The sequence below is a fragment of the Hoplias malabaricus genome, chromosome 2, assembly GCF_029633855.1.
Source record: "Hoplias malabaricus isolate fHopMal1 chromosome 2, fHopMal1.hap1, whole genome shotgun sequence".
Classification (NCBI taxonomy): Eukaryota; Metazoa; Chordata; class Actinopteri; order Characiformes; family Erythrinidae; genus Hoplias; species Hoplias malabaricus.
The window spans coordinates 63,999,128-64,016,047 of record NC_089801.1 but is presented as its reverse complement, the minus strand read 5'-3'; the positions used below and the strand labels follow the sequence as shown (position 1 = coordinate 64,016,047).

The following is a 16,920-nucleotide window of genomic DNA, read 5'->3' as shown; positions in this document are numbered from 1 at the left end:
GATGGCAACCAGAAATCACTTTAAGTTTAAGCACCATTTTATTTACCATCTAGAACTACTGAGCGTTTATATTAATGAAAGTAAAATGGTGTTAAATCATAAATATTTTAAGGAATAATTTACTCTTCGCCACCCTGCAGGTTTCCCTCTGCTTAATGGATTTAAAAATGACTCTAGGCCATAATCTTCCCTCAAAGTAGTTTATTCATCACCATTCGATTTAAGATTTTTTCCGTGAGGACTTTTTAAAGACACGGAACTCCTACGACGTCTGGCTCCATTCACCACCACCACCCTGTGGGCTTCTGTAGATCACGGCACGTCACACCCAGCTCGCCTCAGTGACGGTTTCCGTCTGATTTAAGTCACAACAAATTAATAAACAAACCCTTTAATGGGATAGTTCCAGTTCAAACACGAGACACAAGTGAAAGGAATCCGCCGAGTGTAGCTGTCAAACTCTTTATTCGACTTTGTCAAGTGCAAAAGCGTTTTAGGCGAAGTGCTACAGACTTAATACAGCGGCATGAGAGGAATATAACACAGACACAGACGTTACACCAAACACGTCATAGAGAAGCACACCTCAGAACCGGAACTGGATTCGGCACCTGGTGTGAATCTTCCTTTACAACACAACCTCATTTAGACCAACACCGCCTCTAAGACCAGTTAAAGCAAAGCTTCTTTGGAACCATAAGCACATTTAACAAAAAGAAAAAAAAAACCTACACACGAGCAGGAGACCTTCCTTAGTGAACACACTCTTTAAACACGTTTCTGCTTTCCTCTGGGTGAATTTGTTCCGCGGAGAGGTGCGTTAAGTCCGAGTGAAGACTGGGCAGCGGTGTGGTCGGTGCAGGGCAGTTAGAGCACGACAAGAGAAAAGCGGAATAAACATCAGGGCGCACAAGATATGTACAAACCGCCTCACCGCTCTGTGAACGCCTCTGTGGCCCTAGAGGGCGCTACTTCCAAGCCGTGACATAGAGAGCACACATTCCGACAACTGCCGTCAGAAGGTGACACCCCGCCCAATATTAATTACGTAAATCTACTTAAACATGAAGGTTTATAAGGTTTATATGAAGATTCAGTGGGGGTCTTAAAGAGTTTTGCCGGGACTATGAAGTAGCGCCCTCTAGGGTCACAGACTTTGGCGTAACACCGGACAAAACACAATTCTGTTCCCGCTAAACGAGGAAGGTCTGAATTTTATTGTTTAGTGTTTAACATACGGAGCCCTGAGATTTCAAGGTACAACAACACATTTAGACTTAAAACACAATTCCTTAATTTAATAAATCAATCGCTAAATTTAACAAAATATTTTCTTAATTTAATAAACTGTTCCCTTGGTTTAACTAAAGTCTCCCCTCAATTTAATAAAGCCCAGCTCCGGTCATCAGTTAAACCCCTAAAAACTCATCTGCTCATCAGAATTACAGATCAAGAAAATATTCCAAGGAAAAATAAAAATCCCACCCCTCTAGAGCTTTGCCTTCATTCAGTATGCGAGGGTCTATAAGCATTAATTATTATCAACCTCTATCTCCACCCACCCCTCCACTGTTCACTTGCAGCTCAAAAGCCCCGCCCCCACAATTTGCCATGATTGGCTCCTTAGGTGTGTGAGGTATGAAACCCTGTCTGTCTGAATCAGCTATTTTTTTTTTAGTGAATAAACATCACCACACACACATCTGGTAAGTAGATTAAACATTTTCACAGGCGGGGGGTCTTTTAATGAATTCCCTTCACTCTAATAAACCGTTGCCTCCTGGTGGTGAAGTGGAATGAGGCACTAATCTGGGGCTTTGTTTAGTTTAAGCATTTTAAAAGCGTTTCTGAACCTTTGAGTACATTCGCATTAAAAGACCTTCACGTGTCCTAACGGAGACAGACTAGAACACAGAAACATACTTCAAACACTGTAACATCCTCCTGGTTTGGGTTATTCAGAGGGTCCCTGAGCAATTTCATGGTAAACAACACATTTATGGATAATTAGTCTTTCCAGGAAACATATATTTAAAAAAATGACACTGAAAAACTAGCGCAGATCAGATTCGTTTCCCGATTGTAAATACTCCAATGGACAGGGATTTGAGCAAAAGGACGAGAGAGAACGAACGATTACGAATGACGTCTTAAATACGGCGCAGCATTGAAGCTTAACATTGAAATAAAGTGCTAGGAATAAACAAAAACACCTCTTTTTTTTTTAGTTAAAATAAATCTCTTGACGCTTAAATGAAAAGCAATTCTTTGGCAAATTTACACGGAGCGTAATGTCCTCCAAACCTTCTCGTGTCTTCTCTGATTTCGTACCAAGCTTATTTTACTTTACATTTCTTCCAAAACAATAAAACAATTAAAAACAAGAACCCCCCCTCCCCCACACACACATTCGCTCGTCTGAGCGCCCCCTGCGTACGTCAATACAAAGTGCTTTTTAAATAAAACTAAAAACGTTTAGAAAGCCACAATAGTAATAAAAATAAAACATAACAGAACTTAGTACAATGAATAATGCACTCTGGCGTGTTCCTGATGGTGGCGCTGTGTGTGGTGAGTGAAGAACCTGAAAAGGCTGGTCCTGGCTTTAGTTACTGATCTTTCTTTTATCCGTTTCTTCCCTTTCTTCATTTTCCCCTCGCTGTGTCTTTCACTCTCTCATCTTCTCTCTCATTCTTGCTCCTCTTGCCTCTTTTCTTCCCTACCTTTAATTCCCTTTCAGCTCTTGCTCGCTCATTCAACTTTCTCAACCTCAGCGCTCACTCACTCTCTCTATCATTCACTCACTCACTGTCATTCACTCACTCACTGAGGTTCTTTGCATTTCATACATCTCTGGACATTAAATGAAGAATGCAGGAGTCAGTCTAGGATTTGTCCGTCACCGTACTGTGGTGTAGAACCTGCTGCGAAGTTGGAAAAGCTTCACAGAACGACAGTAAAGATCTCACTTAGCTTAAAAGAAGAGAGCCTCTGTCGTTGCTACTCCGTGGTCAGTACTGCAGAAACTGCACTATGTAACTTTTGAAGGTGAACAGTCCCCGGTTTCAGCCAGGAACTAGTCGTGTAGCGACTCTAGACACAGTGAGCTTCAAATCCTCCACAGTTTGAATGAGACTCTTTCATAATGTTCTTTAAAGCTTCTCCAACCTGGCACCAGCTGCTGGACAAGACACTTAATAAAAGGACTGTATGGAATAGTGAGCCTTGACGATAGTTTAGCACCCTGATAGGATTTATGGAAGTGTGTGTATGTGTATGTGTGTGTGTGTGTGTGTGTGTGTGTGTGTGAGGGAGTTACATACCTGTATGATAAGAAGCATGCATTATACATAAGTACCTGCAAGCATAGATCTATGTGCTTAATACTGATATGTTAGTCAATGTATATATCTATATATGTGTGTGTGTGTGTGTGTGTGTGTGTTGTTTGTGTTCAGCTTGTGAACAGACCGCACCAATGGGCAAACCTCTGCCCATGACATTGCAATAGCTTCCTTCTTTGAAACATCAAAAACTCTTAAAACATAAACAAAACAAAACATCTCTCACAAAAAACACAACTCAAACACTGTACAACATCATCGCTGCACCACAGACTTGTGATGTCACTTCCCGCCACCTCCGTGAGTTCGTTTTGTTGCTACGACAGCACGAGTTGTGCTCTTGTCGGTTTCGCCCGTCTGACCGCCAGGGTCATGGGGCTGGACTGAGGTCATTCGAAAAAGGGAAGGACTTGAGTCTGAGAGTGGGTTGGGGGCGAAGTCCGAAAAGGCGGCCAGCACCTTGCTGCAGACGGGGGCCACGGGGTCACCCCCTGAAAACCTCAGCTGCTCTGGGACTGACCGAGATTAAGGCAGCTGGGGTTCTGTCTGCTTTTCTTAACATGTAGGCTGTAGACTGTGGTCAAGACGTTCCTCTTCTGGAGGAACCGGAAACAGAACCTGCTGTACCCAGCGTCCCCCGGTCGAGAGTGTGGACCACTGATCTTCACCTGACTGCAATCTTACACGATCCTCTCTCCAATCATCCAATAGGAATCCATGGGTCCTCAAGGTTTGGGGTGTCCTGAGATAGGTTTGTCTGTGTTGGGATGGACCTTGTTTTTCAGGGGTGGGGGTTTGTGCTTGCGTTTGCGTGTGGGCATAGTAGTGGTGTGCGCTGGGTGATGGAAAAGGCTGGAGGGAAGGTCCTCACCACTGCTAGGTGGGAACCATTCAAGGGCACGAGGGATTGGGACTGGGGATACTATTGTTGAGCTAGGGGCAGAAGAAGGGGCAGTACTTGGAGTGGGTATTGGTGTTGGGGTGAGCATTGGTTTGCTGGCACAGCCAGCAGCCTCTGCATCTTTCAGGATGTTGGAGACCGCTCTATGTGGACCTTTGGCAGTCTTGTGGGCAGTTGCTTCTACCGTGCCTGGACTTGCTTTAGCCTCGATGGCACTATCCTCTGCCTTGGGACTCGAGTCTGCCTTGTGCGTATTCTTTTCAGTCTTACTGGCTAGCGAGTCTGTTTGCTTGAGTCTTGCTTGTGCTTTTTGAGGACCTACGTCTAGCCTTTGGGGACTTGCATCCTTTGGCAGTGAGTCCTTCTGAGGACCTGGAGGTGAAGTATCTCCCTTGCGGAGGACCTTATCAGGTTTGTGAGAACTTTTGTCACTTTTGTGATGAACCTTGTCCAAATTGCCAAGTCTGCTCTCGGCTTTATGGGGGCTATTCCTCGTCTCTGTGTGGGAGTGCCTGTGACCTTTCGCATGGGACCCCCTGTGTTCCCTGCTGTGTCTCCTCTGTCCTGCAGATTCAAGACCTCCACAGCTTCGCCCTCGGATTTTTCTTTGCACCTTCTCCAGCCTGCACTCGGTGCGGTACAGTTCCTCCGTAGCTTGGGTGACTCTGTCCAGCTGATGCAGCAAAGCGTCAAAGGCCGGCAGGACCCTTCTAAGCGTGGCCTCGGTTTCTGCCCTTTCCCTCCAGGTTTGGCCTCCTACCACCCCCCCGAGGCCTAAGCCAAGGCCCAGCCCAAGCCCTGGAGCCTCGGCCAGACTACAGGGGCTGCTGGATGCTGGGCGCCAGGAAACCTCTGAACCGCAGTCCACACTGTCAGGGGTAGGCGGAGCCTCTGGAGTGTCCAGTGGAGGTAAGCAAAGGGATTTACAATCGCTGGTGGAGGAGGAGCGAGATGGAGGGAGTTCCATACCCTCGAAACGCACCTTGTGGCGAAACTGTAAGGAAGAAAGCACAAATTGAATAGGGCAGATGAATAAATGGAGACTTGTACAGGTAAGTATTTAGATTTTCTTTCTAATCATCTCTTCCACTCATGGCTCATCTTTTCTCTGGCTGAGGTTAACATCTGTAATAATAATCTCACGTCCTCAGTGCATGTGCATATTAATGTGTGGATCTAGAACCCACCAACCCACACACAAGAGACCACCCAGTCAGTTTTCTGTGATCTGCATAAGTCAGAAAACATGGGATAAAACGAGCCATTTTGATCTTGCTCCGATTCTGACACCAAGTGCAGAGACTTTAGGATCGCCCCGCCCCCTCGTCCGAGAATGTCCAATCACAGCACTGGACCCGCGTTTATGTGAGAGTACAAAGACGAGGCTAAACTCAGCAAACCAGACACAACGAGCATGAAGAAATAAGAGCACTGAGTAAAAACAGAGAAGAAAGAGAACCGGCTAAAACGACTAAAAACCAGAGGTTCTGCTTCTTGAGAACGCTGCTCTGGGGTTCGATCCTTGTGGTGTTTTGACCAAAGCAAGTCACAGATGTTTCATTACGACTCAGAAATGTTTTCCCTTGTGGAAAAAAGAAGGAGATTATGTAGTTTAAATGTTTTCTTGTGACAGCAACAGAAGCACCTCCCTGACTGACGTTCAGAGTCCTAGATCTGAATGAACTTTATTTAAAGTGAAGAATACGTCAACACTCTGTGTATTGTGTACGCACCTCTTTTGTCCGACTGAGGCCCATCCACATCTTGAGGCGTCGTAGGAACAGCTCCACCATCTCGTAATCCTGCAGGTCCACCGCCGGCTGGTAAAGCTCCGCCCTCACGCGGTGATAGTTCCTTAGCAACACAGAGGTCACCAGCCACAGCAGGATGAGACGCAGCACCGTGAAGCTGACGTGGAACAGGAAACAGGACACAGAAAAAGAGGAGGAGAAGGTGCCTCCATCTGGTCGCCATGACAACGGGTCACGACTCCCAGAGCCCAACAATGACAGGCAGGCGGAGCCAACCGTCCCATAACCCTCCACCACCGAGTGGAAAAGCTAGAGAGAGAGAGAGAGAGGGGTTTGTCAGTTATAATACTTCTACACATATGATAGAGACTCAACAAAACTTTTGATCATGGTGCACAAACTTTATCATTCATACATTCATTCGTACATCTTCTGTAATCAAATCATCTGGTTCAGGGTCATGGTGGGTGTGGAGCCTACCCGGAATTATTAGGTACACATTCACTCAGTCACTCACACACACACACACTTGTGGACAATGTCACACTTTCACCCAGCTACTCTCACACACACACACACTTGTGGACAATGCCACACATTTACCCAGCCACTCACACACACACACACACACACACACACACACACACACTTGTGGACAATGTCACACTTTCACCCAGCTACTCTCACACACACACAAACACACACACACTTGTGGACAATGCCACACATTTACCCAGCCACTCACACACACACACACACACACACACTTGTGGACAATGTCACACTTTCACCCAGCTACTCTCACACACACACACACACACACACACATACACAAACACACACACACTTGTGGACAATGCCACACATTTACCCAGCCACTCACACACACACACACACACATACACAAACACACACACACACACACTTGTGAACGATGTCACACATTCACTCAGTCACTTAAACACACACACTTGTGGACACTGTCTCTCTCTCTCTCTCTTCACCCAGCCACTCTCTCTCACACACACACTCACACACACTTGTGGACAATGCCACACATTTACCCAGCCACTCACACACACACACACACACTTGTGGACAATGCCACACATTCACCCAGCCACTCTCACACACACACACACTTGTGAACAATGTCACACATTCACTCAGTCACTTACACACACACTTGTGGACACTGTCTTTCTCTCTCTCTCACACACACACACACTCATGGACTATTTCACTCACACACCTGTGGACAATGCCACACAGTTTGTGCATCTAGCAACATGTGTGTTTGCACTGTGGGAGGAAACTGGGGCACCCAGAGGAAACCCACACAGACACAGGGAGAACACAGAATTAAACCCAGCCCTCTGAGAACCTGGAGCTGCGCGGTAGTGACACAACCTGCAGCGCCCACATGTGGCCAACGACTTTAATATTCCATGTTCCATTGTTAAAAGCTGCAGGTGGAGTTTTCCCTCAGAGTTACCTTGAGCTGTGCATAATCACTGCTCATGACTCTAGACTCTACACTTCTACTCCTTTTATTCCTGAACACGCTTCCAACCACAGCTCTGTGAGAACGCTTTATTTTTAGGTCTGGACACAATGTGGATGTTGTATAACTGACAGATCCAAGGTCCCTAACCCAGTCTCTAAAATAAGTCCTAACCTGCAGGACGCCACACTTTTCCCCACTGTACTCTGCTCTCGCACAACAACTTGACTTTTGTTGCTCTAAGGTCAGTGGTGTCCTCCAGAATTGATGAGTAATGTGAATAAAAAAAGCAGCCAGGAACATTTCCAGCCAAAAACCCCATTACGTGGACACCATTTTTCAGGTGACCCTTTTGAGGAGATTAAGTTTAAAATATTCCAGAGGCATCAGAATGAATAAAACGAAGAAGCAGGGGTTTCCAATACTCTTCAAAATATGATTAAAGGAAATATCTCTGTAGCTTTCTCTGAAAAAACAGGTCTCCTGAAAAACTGGAGCTGCAACAAAAACTAAAGGTTACGACTACGTAAATAATTACAGAAAGGAAACTATATCTTGTTCAAGTGCAATTTGTTTAAATGGTTTCTTACTGAACAACGTAAGAAAAGGAAACACAAATGAAAGGCCTCTGAGAGCATCCCCTCATCCACGGCGTTCACCCTCCCCACTGCATCCCCACTGTGGACGGTGAAGGTGAGATCCTGCCAGTGTGTGTGTTTGTGTGTGTGTGTGTGTTTACCATGTGTGCTGTGTGTGAGTAGGCCAGCAGCAGCACCAGCAGAGCAAGCGCAACACTCATCAGCTCCCACATTGACCTCCTCAATGTCCGGCCAAACACTGCCCACTCCCGCAGAAACCGCAGCTGATGAGATGCCTAGAGAGAGAGAGAGGGAGAGAGAGAGAGAGAGAGAGAGAGGAGAGAAAGATGGAAAGATGAGTGAGAGCGAGAGAGAAGGAAAGAAAGATGCAAAGATGAGAGAGAGAGAGAGAGAAGGAGAGAAAGATGGAAAGATGAGCGAGAGAGAGAGAGAAGGAGAGAAAGATGGAAAGATGAACGAGAGAGAGGAGAGAAAGATGGAAAGATGAAAGAGAGAGAGGAGAGAAAGATGGAAAGACGAGTGAGAGAGAGGAGAGGGAAAGATGAGTGAGAGAGAGAGAAGGAGAGAAAGATGGAAAGATGAGTGAGAGAGAGAAGGAGAGAAAGATGGAAAGATGAGAGAGAAAGAGAGAGGAGAGAAAGATGGAAAGGAGAGAGAGAGAGGAGAAGAGAGGAGAGGAGAGGAGAGAAAGAGAGAGAGGTGCAGGTTTAGTCCTGATCCTTGTGTTAAGGAAAATAGTGCTACAACTGAAGTTACAGGTACAGGAGACCCTTCATGTTAGCTGCACGCCGTTAAACATCCAGGTCTTTGCTCTTCGTTTAAATTACGATTAATTTTGTGATTGTTGCTCCTCACCTTGAGCACCAGCAGGAAGAGCAGGGTGGAGCTGAGGCAGGTCAGGACCTGGCTCAGCTGGGCCAGGGGGAAGAAGTCAGTGAAGGATTCCCGTTGCTGTAGAAACGAGTCCCAGAGGTTGTTGGCGAGGGCGGAGCGACTGAAGTGGAGGGCGGTGACTGTGGCCGCCAGCAGCAGAGTACACACCCCCATCAAGTTCCACACTCGCAGGAGGTAGCTCCGCCCCTGCCGCCTCAGGGCCACGCCCTCTCGCACCGAGAAATACACTATCAATAACAGCAGCAGGAGCTGAGAGAATCAGAGAGACAGAGAGAGAGAGGTTAGTTCATATCTTCGTCTGTGAATAATGCAGCAGCTGCAGATCCAGACGTTGGGAGACACATATTTCTGTTGATGGCTGTAATTTGATATGAATCATTTCTCACTTGTCGCTCATTAAAAGACGTGGAGCAGGTTCTCATCTACAGCAGTCTACCTTTGTGTTTGTGAGGAGAAGTTATTACCGCGAGAAGGTCATGTTTTGAGGTGAAGAAAAATCCTTATACAGTGATAATAATCAGCGCAGACAGCTCAGAGCTGAAACACTCATCCTCCCTCAGCACCAGTAAACAACACAGAAGACCACACACTGCAGGGTGGGTATAAGCTCACGACTGCAGTGGGTAAAAACCCTCAGCAAGTGTCAAATCAGAGCATGTGTGCTTTTATTGCGTTGTTTCACTTTATTTATTTGAATTATTTTAATCAAATTTTTGATTCTTGTTCTTCTTTAATTGCTTTTTATTTATTTATTCTGTAAAGTACTTTGAATTGCCTTTGTGTATGAGAGGTGCTCTGTAAACAAACTTGAGTAAATCTCAAAGACTCAACTCCCTTTTAATCATTTTTATTATATATTCCATTTTAAATCTATTTTAATTCTTTTTAATTGTTTTTATTTTCTTTTACCTTTTAAATTCTACTGTAATTTCTCTGTATCGCACTTTGAATTGCCACTGTGTACAAAAGGTGCTCTATAAATAAACTTGCCTTGCCTTGCCTGAATGAAGGGAAGGTGCATCATACTCTGAATCAGTTCTGAATCACTTCTGAGGAACTGCTGGTGTCCTATAGCAGACTGGACGCAGCAGGCTGGTGATTTAACACGGCTCGCTCAGTCTGCTGTTGTAGCGGCACTTATGCTGCATTTACATTATAACAGCAGGTGGACAGCGGGAGATTCGGATGCACCGTCTTATTTAATGAACAGACTGGAGAATTCCGCCCCGGTGCCAGACGGCAGCATAACGCAGCAGCCAGGAGTGAGAATTCAGGAGAGATTTTCCTTTCAGAAATGTGTCTGTACAAGAAAACCCAGACTTCAAATAGCGTTTTTCCACCACCGAGAACCAGAAAAGTTCCAGTTTGTGAAATAAATTTGAAATCGTTCGGCACATTTCCACCGACATAAACTTGTTCACGAACCAGAAAACTTAGCTCCCAGCTGGAACCAAAGAAGAGTTGGTTTTTCAGCAAAAACTGCGATGTTGTCCAGGTTCAGTAACTCAAGTTTGAGCTCAGAGCCTCACACACAGCGTTATCGCCCAGTGGAGCCGAACGAGGTCATATAATGTTTCTTATAAATAAATAACAGGAAATAAAACAGGAACACTCTCCGTTTGTGTGTGTTTCTGGGGCTGTGTTTGGCGCGACACCACATTGATCAGTGCCACGGCTCTTGGTTATGTTTCTCCACTGTTCACAAGCTCAGCAGGACGCCTCTGAACTCGGCAACATTTACACAGTGTTATATCTCACTCTGGGCTGACTCCACGGTAAACAAAGAATAAACAATGACCCTGTCATGACTCTAACAGTTTATCTTTGGCTATTCACCCACAGCAACGCCCCCAGCTGATGACGTATTCCTGGCTTCCCACTAAACGTGTAGAAACGCAGCCGGTTCAATGGAAAGAACCAAGGTTCCAAGAATCAGGAACAGAATCAGTTCAAAAACCAGAGTTCTTTTGGTGGAAAAGTGCAAAAAGAGATCTTTAAAACCCCTTTAGGATAAAAGTGACTCCGGCCTGATCAGCATTTAACACACTTCTAATCTCAAAGAGGGTATTCAACTCATTATTCTGAGCCTTATCCTTTAATGCACACTTAATACAGGGTTCTTGGTCAAAGGAAACTATTCACCAGATAAACACCATTTAAACACAGAAAAATATTAATAAACACAACCAGTGTCTTTAATCGAGAAGCTTTTTTAAGAATACAACAAGGATCAGGGTGAGCTGTGTGTGTTACCGTGAGAAAAAGCGGCAAGTCCAGGCCCTGGTGGAGTATGTGTAAGCTGCAGATTTTCACATCCACGCTGGACTGAGCACGCTCAGACACTGGAAACTCCAGCAGCAAAGAGAAGACGGCCAGCAGGTCAGTGTTCGTGTTATAGAAAGAAAAATCCACAAACAGAGCCCTTGTCCTACACACACACACACACACACACACAAACACAATTACATAATGTAGTATTATAATCTCTGGTATTGGTCTGTACTATAAAGCCTCTGTGTGTGTGTGTGTGTGTGTGTGTGTGTACCAGAAATATATAACATTGTAGGGACCAAAACCTTTATACACACTTGCATTGTGGGGTCTTATCTTCTAGCTGGTCCTCACAATGTCAATCAGTACATTTTAAGTTGATGACATGTTTTAAGGTTATGTGTGTGTGATTGTGTGTGTGTGTTTGTGTGTGTGCAAACACTCACTGTGGATCCAGCCACTTGTGTGTGTGGAGTTGTTGGATGAGGGCTCCAGACTCTTCAGTGGTTCTGCTGAGCTCCTGTACAAACCCACCGCTGCTGTAGACAGACGCCTGACCCCAGTGCCATGCTCTATACACACACACACACACACACACACAGAGGGGAAAAAAGGTGTTAGCACAGTACACTGATAGTGAGACTGCTGTCCTCTGGTCTTAGGGAGTGTCTGTGTGCTCTTACCCGTCACTCTGAGCCACACTGCGTGTCCAGTTCTGTGCGTACTCAGCCATTGACTCCTCCCACCCGCCCGGGCCACACCCATACCAGGGGGCTGCTGGGAATCGGTCGCTGGTGGGGCAGACTGAGAGATACAGAGAGGTCATATGAGAGTCGTAATACTCTCCTGCTGTGTCTAGACACTGGTCCACACGGCTCTACCTCACTCAACCCCTCCCCCATGCTCACCTGGCTGTGATCTGATCTGACGGAGGCGGGGCTTCCCCAGCAGCAGGGTGCCCGTCTCCACCATGAGGGCGGAGCCATCCAGCAACCGTGGCAACAGCGAATCAGAGAGCCAGTCCAACACGGCCTCACGCCTGTACACAGATCGGTGTGTAGGACGAGACGTTGCATGTTTAGAAAATATACAAGATATATATTTACACACATCAGCCACAAGATTACAACCACTGAAGGGTGAAGTTAATTACACTGATTCCCTTGTAACCATCAGTGAGCATCGAGAGAAGACCACCTTTGTCAGGTACCAGCTACTGCACAATGGGCACACCCCACCAGACCTGTCAAAGTGAAGCTGCTCTGACCACAACATTGTGAACATCAGGGTTTGGCTCAGATACTTAGACTCCCTTAGGAGGGAATGAATCTGTGGACTTCATACTTGTGCTTCTCCTCGCTCTAACACAGTAAAACATGGTTTGTTTTGACTGTTTACTGGCTGAGAAGGGGTTAAATATTCTGACAGAACCAGTATATTTCAAGTCAATATAAATTTGGGAGAGAGAGAATGTGTGCTGTGGATTTAACCGATGTCTGATTATAGTCATTTTTCATCACTTATAGATGACTGTGAGTGAGAAGGACTTGCTCAGATCAGTGAAGCTTTAACTCCTCCCCTCTCCTCCTTACAAACACAAATGTGGGGTGGGGAATGTAAAGCTGCAAATCTGCATTTTCCATAGACACTTATTTTTTAAACAGGAAGTCTCCAAATAAAGCAGCAGTGTGTTAGGTGTTACCTGCTGATGTTACTGAAGCTGTGTGTGTGGAGGTAGTTCTCCAGCTGAGTGCGCAGTCTCAGTCGGTGAGAGTCTTTGGCTGAGTCGCTGTAGTTCAGAAGCAGGACCACCAGCAGGAACAGCATGTAGACCAGAAATCCCTGCAGAGAAAACACAAGTCATCTACCACCACGAGGCCACCACTGAAACACTGCAACGATTAGAGTCCACCACTCCACTCGCTCATCCATGCACCCTATGAGCAGCACTCTCTTTCACACACTTGCCACATTTCCACTGCATGGTACTGACTCTACGTGACTCTACTCTCTGATTGGTAACCCCGGTCCCTCGTTGGATTTCCACTACTACAGGCCCACCCCCTGAAACATGGTTGGTGTTGTCGCAAAACCGTGTCTCTAATGGTAACAGCAGGCTTTGAGCACCACAACAACGGCAGCGGTAACGTTAAGTGGTTTTTACTCATGGTGTATTGGTGTGTTGTTGTTGTTGTTGTTTTTTTTGTTTGGGACTGAACACAGCTCCGTCATCAGTTCAGACAGATCAGTAAAGTTTGTTCATTCCTTGTTGCAGTGTCCAGCTCTCGCTGGATTCTTTCATCGACCACCAATCCAAGTATCATTTGAACCTCTTCAACAGACCACGGCGTAATTTTACGAGCTGCCGTCGTGAGTCGGATAAAAACAAACGTGATCTCTGCTGCAGCTGGAGATTTTACAGATGGAGAGTTGGTGCTGGTCGTCTGCGTTGCGTGGCGTAGAGTGACGACTCTCTCTGGACAATCAGCGCTCTGCAAGGTTTAGTCCCTACTGGCTTCCATAATGGAAAAGCGATAAAAGCAGAGTAGAGCTGAGTGGAGTAGTGTGGAGAGCGTGCAGTGGAAATGGACTATTGCTCAGTGCAGTCCGACTCTCCCTGTGCACAGGTAACTGTCAGTCAGAGCAAGCATCATTCATTAGTAACGACCCTGGTTGGAGTACCATTGTTAGAGCTAAGATCCCTTCTTTCTGACAAAGTCCTCCATACACTTCCTTCCACCCACAGACGTCTTCCATTATTCAGAGAACAGCGGGTCCCCTGTCTCCGTGTTTACAGGGTTTCTGAAAACTGCTGATGTTGGGGTGTCCACAGATGCAGACAAATGAGCCCTGCTCTCTGGCCCCTTGACACTTTGTGCTAGTGTCTGTGTGAGTACAGGATACACACAGTATAATGAAAGGAGTGTGGGGTATGAAGTGTGTTCTTCTTTGTTTGATTTTTAATAGATATTGGGTAAAACTAGTAATACTATCATGGTACAATGTCATCCAGTCCTCACAGAACTTTACATCACTGCTTCAGTCCTTCAGACACCCAACTCCACACACACACACACACACACTTTCCTCTCATCACTGTGTTCTTCTCAGTGTGCAGCAGTCACCTGGTGTTTAAAGAAAAACAGCTCTCCCTCTATCTCTCAGCCCTATAAACACTTCTGGATCCTCTGTTGTTTGAGGTAACTGTAAAATCACCTGCTGATCTAAAGATCTATCTGTTCTCTCTGTCAGCTCCAAAACATCCTCAGCCTTCCTGATGAGCCTGAGCCCTCATCCACAACTCTGCCGGTCTGCAGTAATATCAGAGGAGCTCTGCTGGACTTTAGGTCTATTTAAGGCATCATTCACCTTCAGAAAAGTCTCACAATCTTATATTATATAACTCCTCACATGAATTCAGCTTCGTATTCAGCGGAATTTTCTTCAAAACCAGTTCCACCTTAAAAGCTGCAGTAGCATCAGGCACCAGAGTGTAAAAGCTTCAACTGGAACTGGATATGCACAGCTAACTACAGCGAAATCAGAGTACTGTGGGGATCTTACAAGCTGTTGGTGCACAGTTGTGTCCACAGTGTGTCTGTCCACCTTAAAGTAGAGGAAGAGGTGTGTAGAAATGCTTGGATGCAAATGCCTAGAGATATTAATGACCCATGAATGCCCCGACTGGCATGTAGTCATCACAAAACACAATCAGCAATAATAATTGGCTATTTTACCCTTTGCCCCTAACCCAGGGGTAGTTTGTCTAAATTCTTGTAGGATAGAGGAGATGGGTGAAGTGTGAGGGTGACATGGCCCTTCAAACAGAGTCACACTCCTAATGGAGGGTTATGACACCTTGTAAATCACCAGTGAGACGCTGCACAGGGAAAACATTGCACAGGGAAAACATCACCAGTAGTACACAGATCTAAGCAGTTAGCTGTGGGGGCTCGAGAGCTATAAAGCCCCCGAGGACTGGACTGAGGGGCAGTGGAACTGGGTTCTCTGGAGAAACTGAGGACCATTCAGTACTTTTAAGGCTGAGCAGTGGACTGTGCATTTTGTGATAGCATTTTGAAATATGCTTTTTATTTATCAGTGTGTGTGTGTATGTGTGTGTACCTTCAGCATGCTGTGCAGCAGGTGGATCTTGCGTGCCTCCTCTCTGGCCTGGTTCAGAGCGAAGCCCTGTGGTGGTCTCACTCTGGGAACTCGCTGGACCACTCGCTCCACCCGCGGGCAATCCACCAACACATCACCCTCCTCCGGCCTCAACCGGCCCACCAGCAGTCCGAAATACAGCCCCTCCAGCAGCACCTACACACACACACACACACATAAGTACTAGAGTATCAGTGGGTGTCTGGAGATAAAAGTTCATGAATCATTAAGGCACGTTGATCTGAAGGTGACGATGAAGGCTGCATCGATTTAGGAATCAGATACAGGGGATAATTTGATTATGGTGAGTGCCATTCCTAAAAAAGTTCAGTTCTAAACAAGCCACTGTGCATTTGTTATTAAGTATATAAAATATATATTATCCACCTCTGAGTTACGTGAACTGTTTCATCACAACCGTTCCCCTGAGAAACCCCTTCACTTTACTGTGCACTATGTTGCGGTTCTGTCATTTTATAATGGTGTCAGAAAACACAATGCACTGCAATAAGTGGTGTACAATCAATGTAGCCTAGTGGATAGCAGACACCCATAATACACTGGTAAAAACCCGCATGAGGCTGTGTCTGAAATCGTTCACTATCCTCCTGAATTCAGTTTCCTATAATAGTGCACTATATAGTGAGTAATGTAGGGAATAATGAGTAAGGAGCTATTTCGAACTCAGCTGGACATAGTCTAGAACTTATTACTATCTCTGATTGGTTCTATGACAGAGCTGATGTTACAAATGGCAAGTTTAGCCCCACCCCCTAAATCCAACAGAAAAAAAACTGCAGAAAAATATTTAAAAAAAAATCTCTCTAAAGATAAAAGCCTTGGTTATTCTCTCTGAACCACATCAGAGCACATTCACCATTAAGCAAACAGATCACGGTCTGAAATGAGTAAAGGGTGGGTTTTAAAAACCTTACATACAGTCTTCACTCTTTAAAATCTGTCTGAAGTGCCACCTGAGCAGAGGTCACCAACATTTAGAAAAGTAGAGGCTGTTACTGCAACAAAGCAGAGACAAACTCCCACTTTAAAAAAAAACACTAACTATTTTTACCTTCAATTTAATTAGAGCATCTGCTATTCTTACTCCAGGCTCAGCACTGCAGAAACTACACTATGTAACTTTTGGAGGATGCTGGGAAACCACACCTCTCCCCATCCCCACTGTTCATGAGCAGGTGTGTAGAATCTGATGGATGTATATAGTGTATATAATCGGTGTGTGCACCTTCAGAGGTTCCAGTACGCAGAATGACATCACGAAGCTGCTGAGGCAGGAGACCAGCCACATCAGTGCCACGCCCTCACTGAAGCCCCGCCCCAGCCAGATGGACAGGCTGGTGGATAGGAGTAGCACAGCCCAGCTCCCCCAGAGAGCAGACAGTCCACAGAGAGGAGGAAACGGCCTTGGCTTACACACATCTGTCACCACTGAGAGACGCACAGAGAGGATTTAATTATTAGATAATATATT

At 45.7% G+C, this 16,920-nt stretch overlaps 1 protein-coding gene across 1 annotated transcript in view; it reads right to left on the bottom strand.

Moving 5' to 3' along the window:
• Positions 1-316: 316 nt before the first annotated feature.
• pkd1a (polycystic kidney disease 1a) overlaps positions 317-16,920 on the bottom strand; it is a 101,772-nt gene continuing 85,168 nt past the window's right edge. The window contains exons 38-48 of the mRNA XM_066660797.1: positions 16,675-16,877; positions 15,390-15,584; positions 12,967-13,106; positions 12,173-12,303; positions 11,948-12,068; positions 11,711-11,836; positions 11,247-11,421; positions 8,955-9,242; positions 8,240-8,374; positions 5,979-6,305; positions 317-5,239 (exon numbers count right to left, since the gene is read on the bottom strand). Coding sequence (XP_066516894.1) covers positions 4,070-5,239; positions 5,979-6,305; positions 8,240-8,374; positions 8,955-9,242; positions 11,247-11,421; positions 11,711-11,836; positions 11,948-12,068; positions 12,173-12,303; positions 12,967-13,106; positions 15,390-15,584; positions 16,675-16,877 — 3,011 coding nt within the window. The 3' untranslated portion in view covers positions 317-4,069. The remainder of the gene's footprint in view (positions 5,240-5,978; positions 6,306-8,239; positions 8,375-8,954; positions 9,243-11,246; positions 11,422-11,710; positions 11,837-11,947; positions 12,069-12,172; positions 12,304-12,966; positions 13,107-15,389; positions 15,585-16,674; positions 16,878-16,920) is intronic.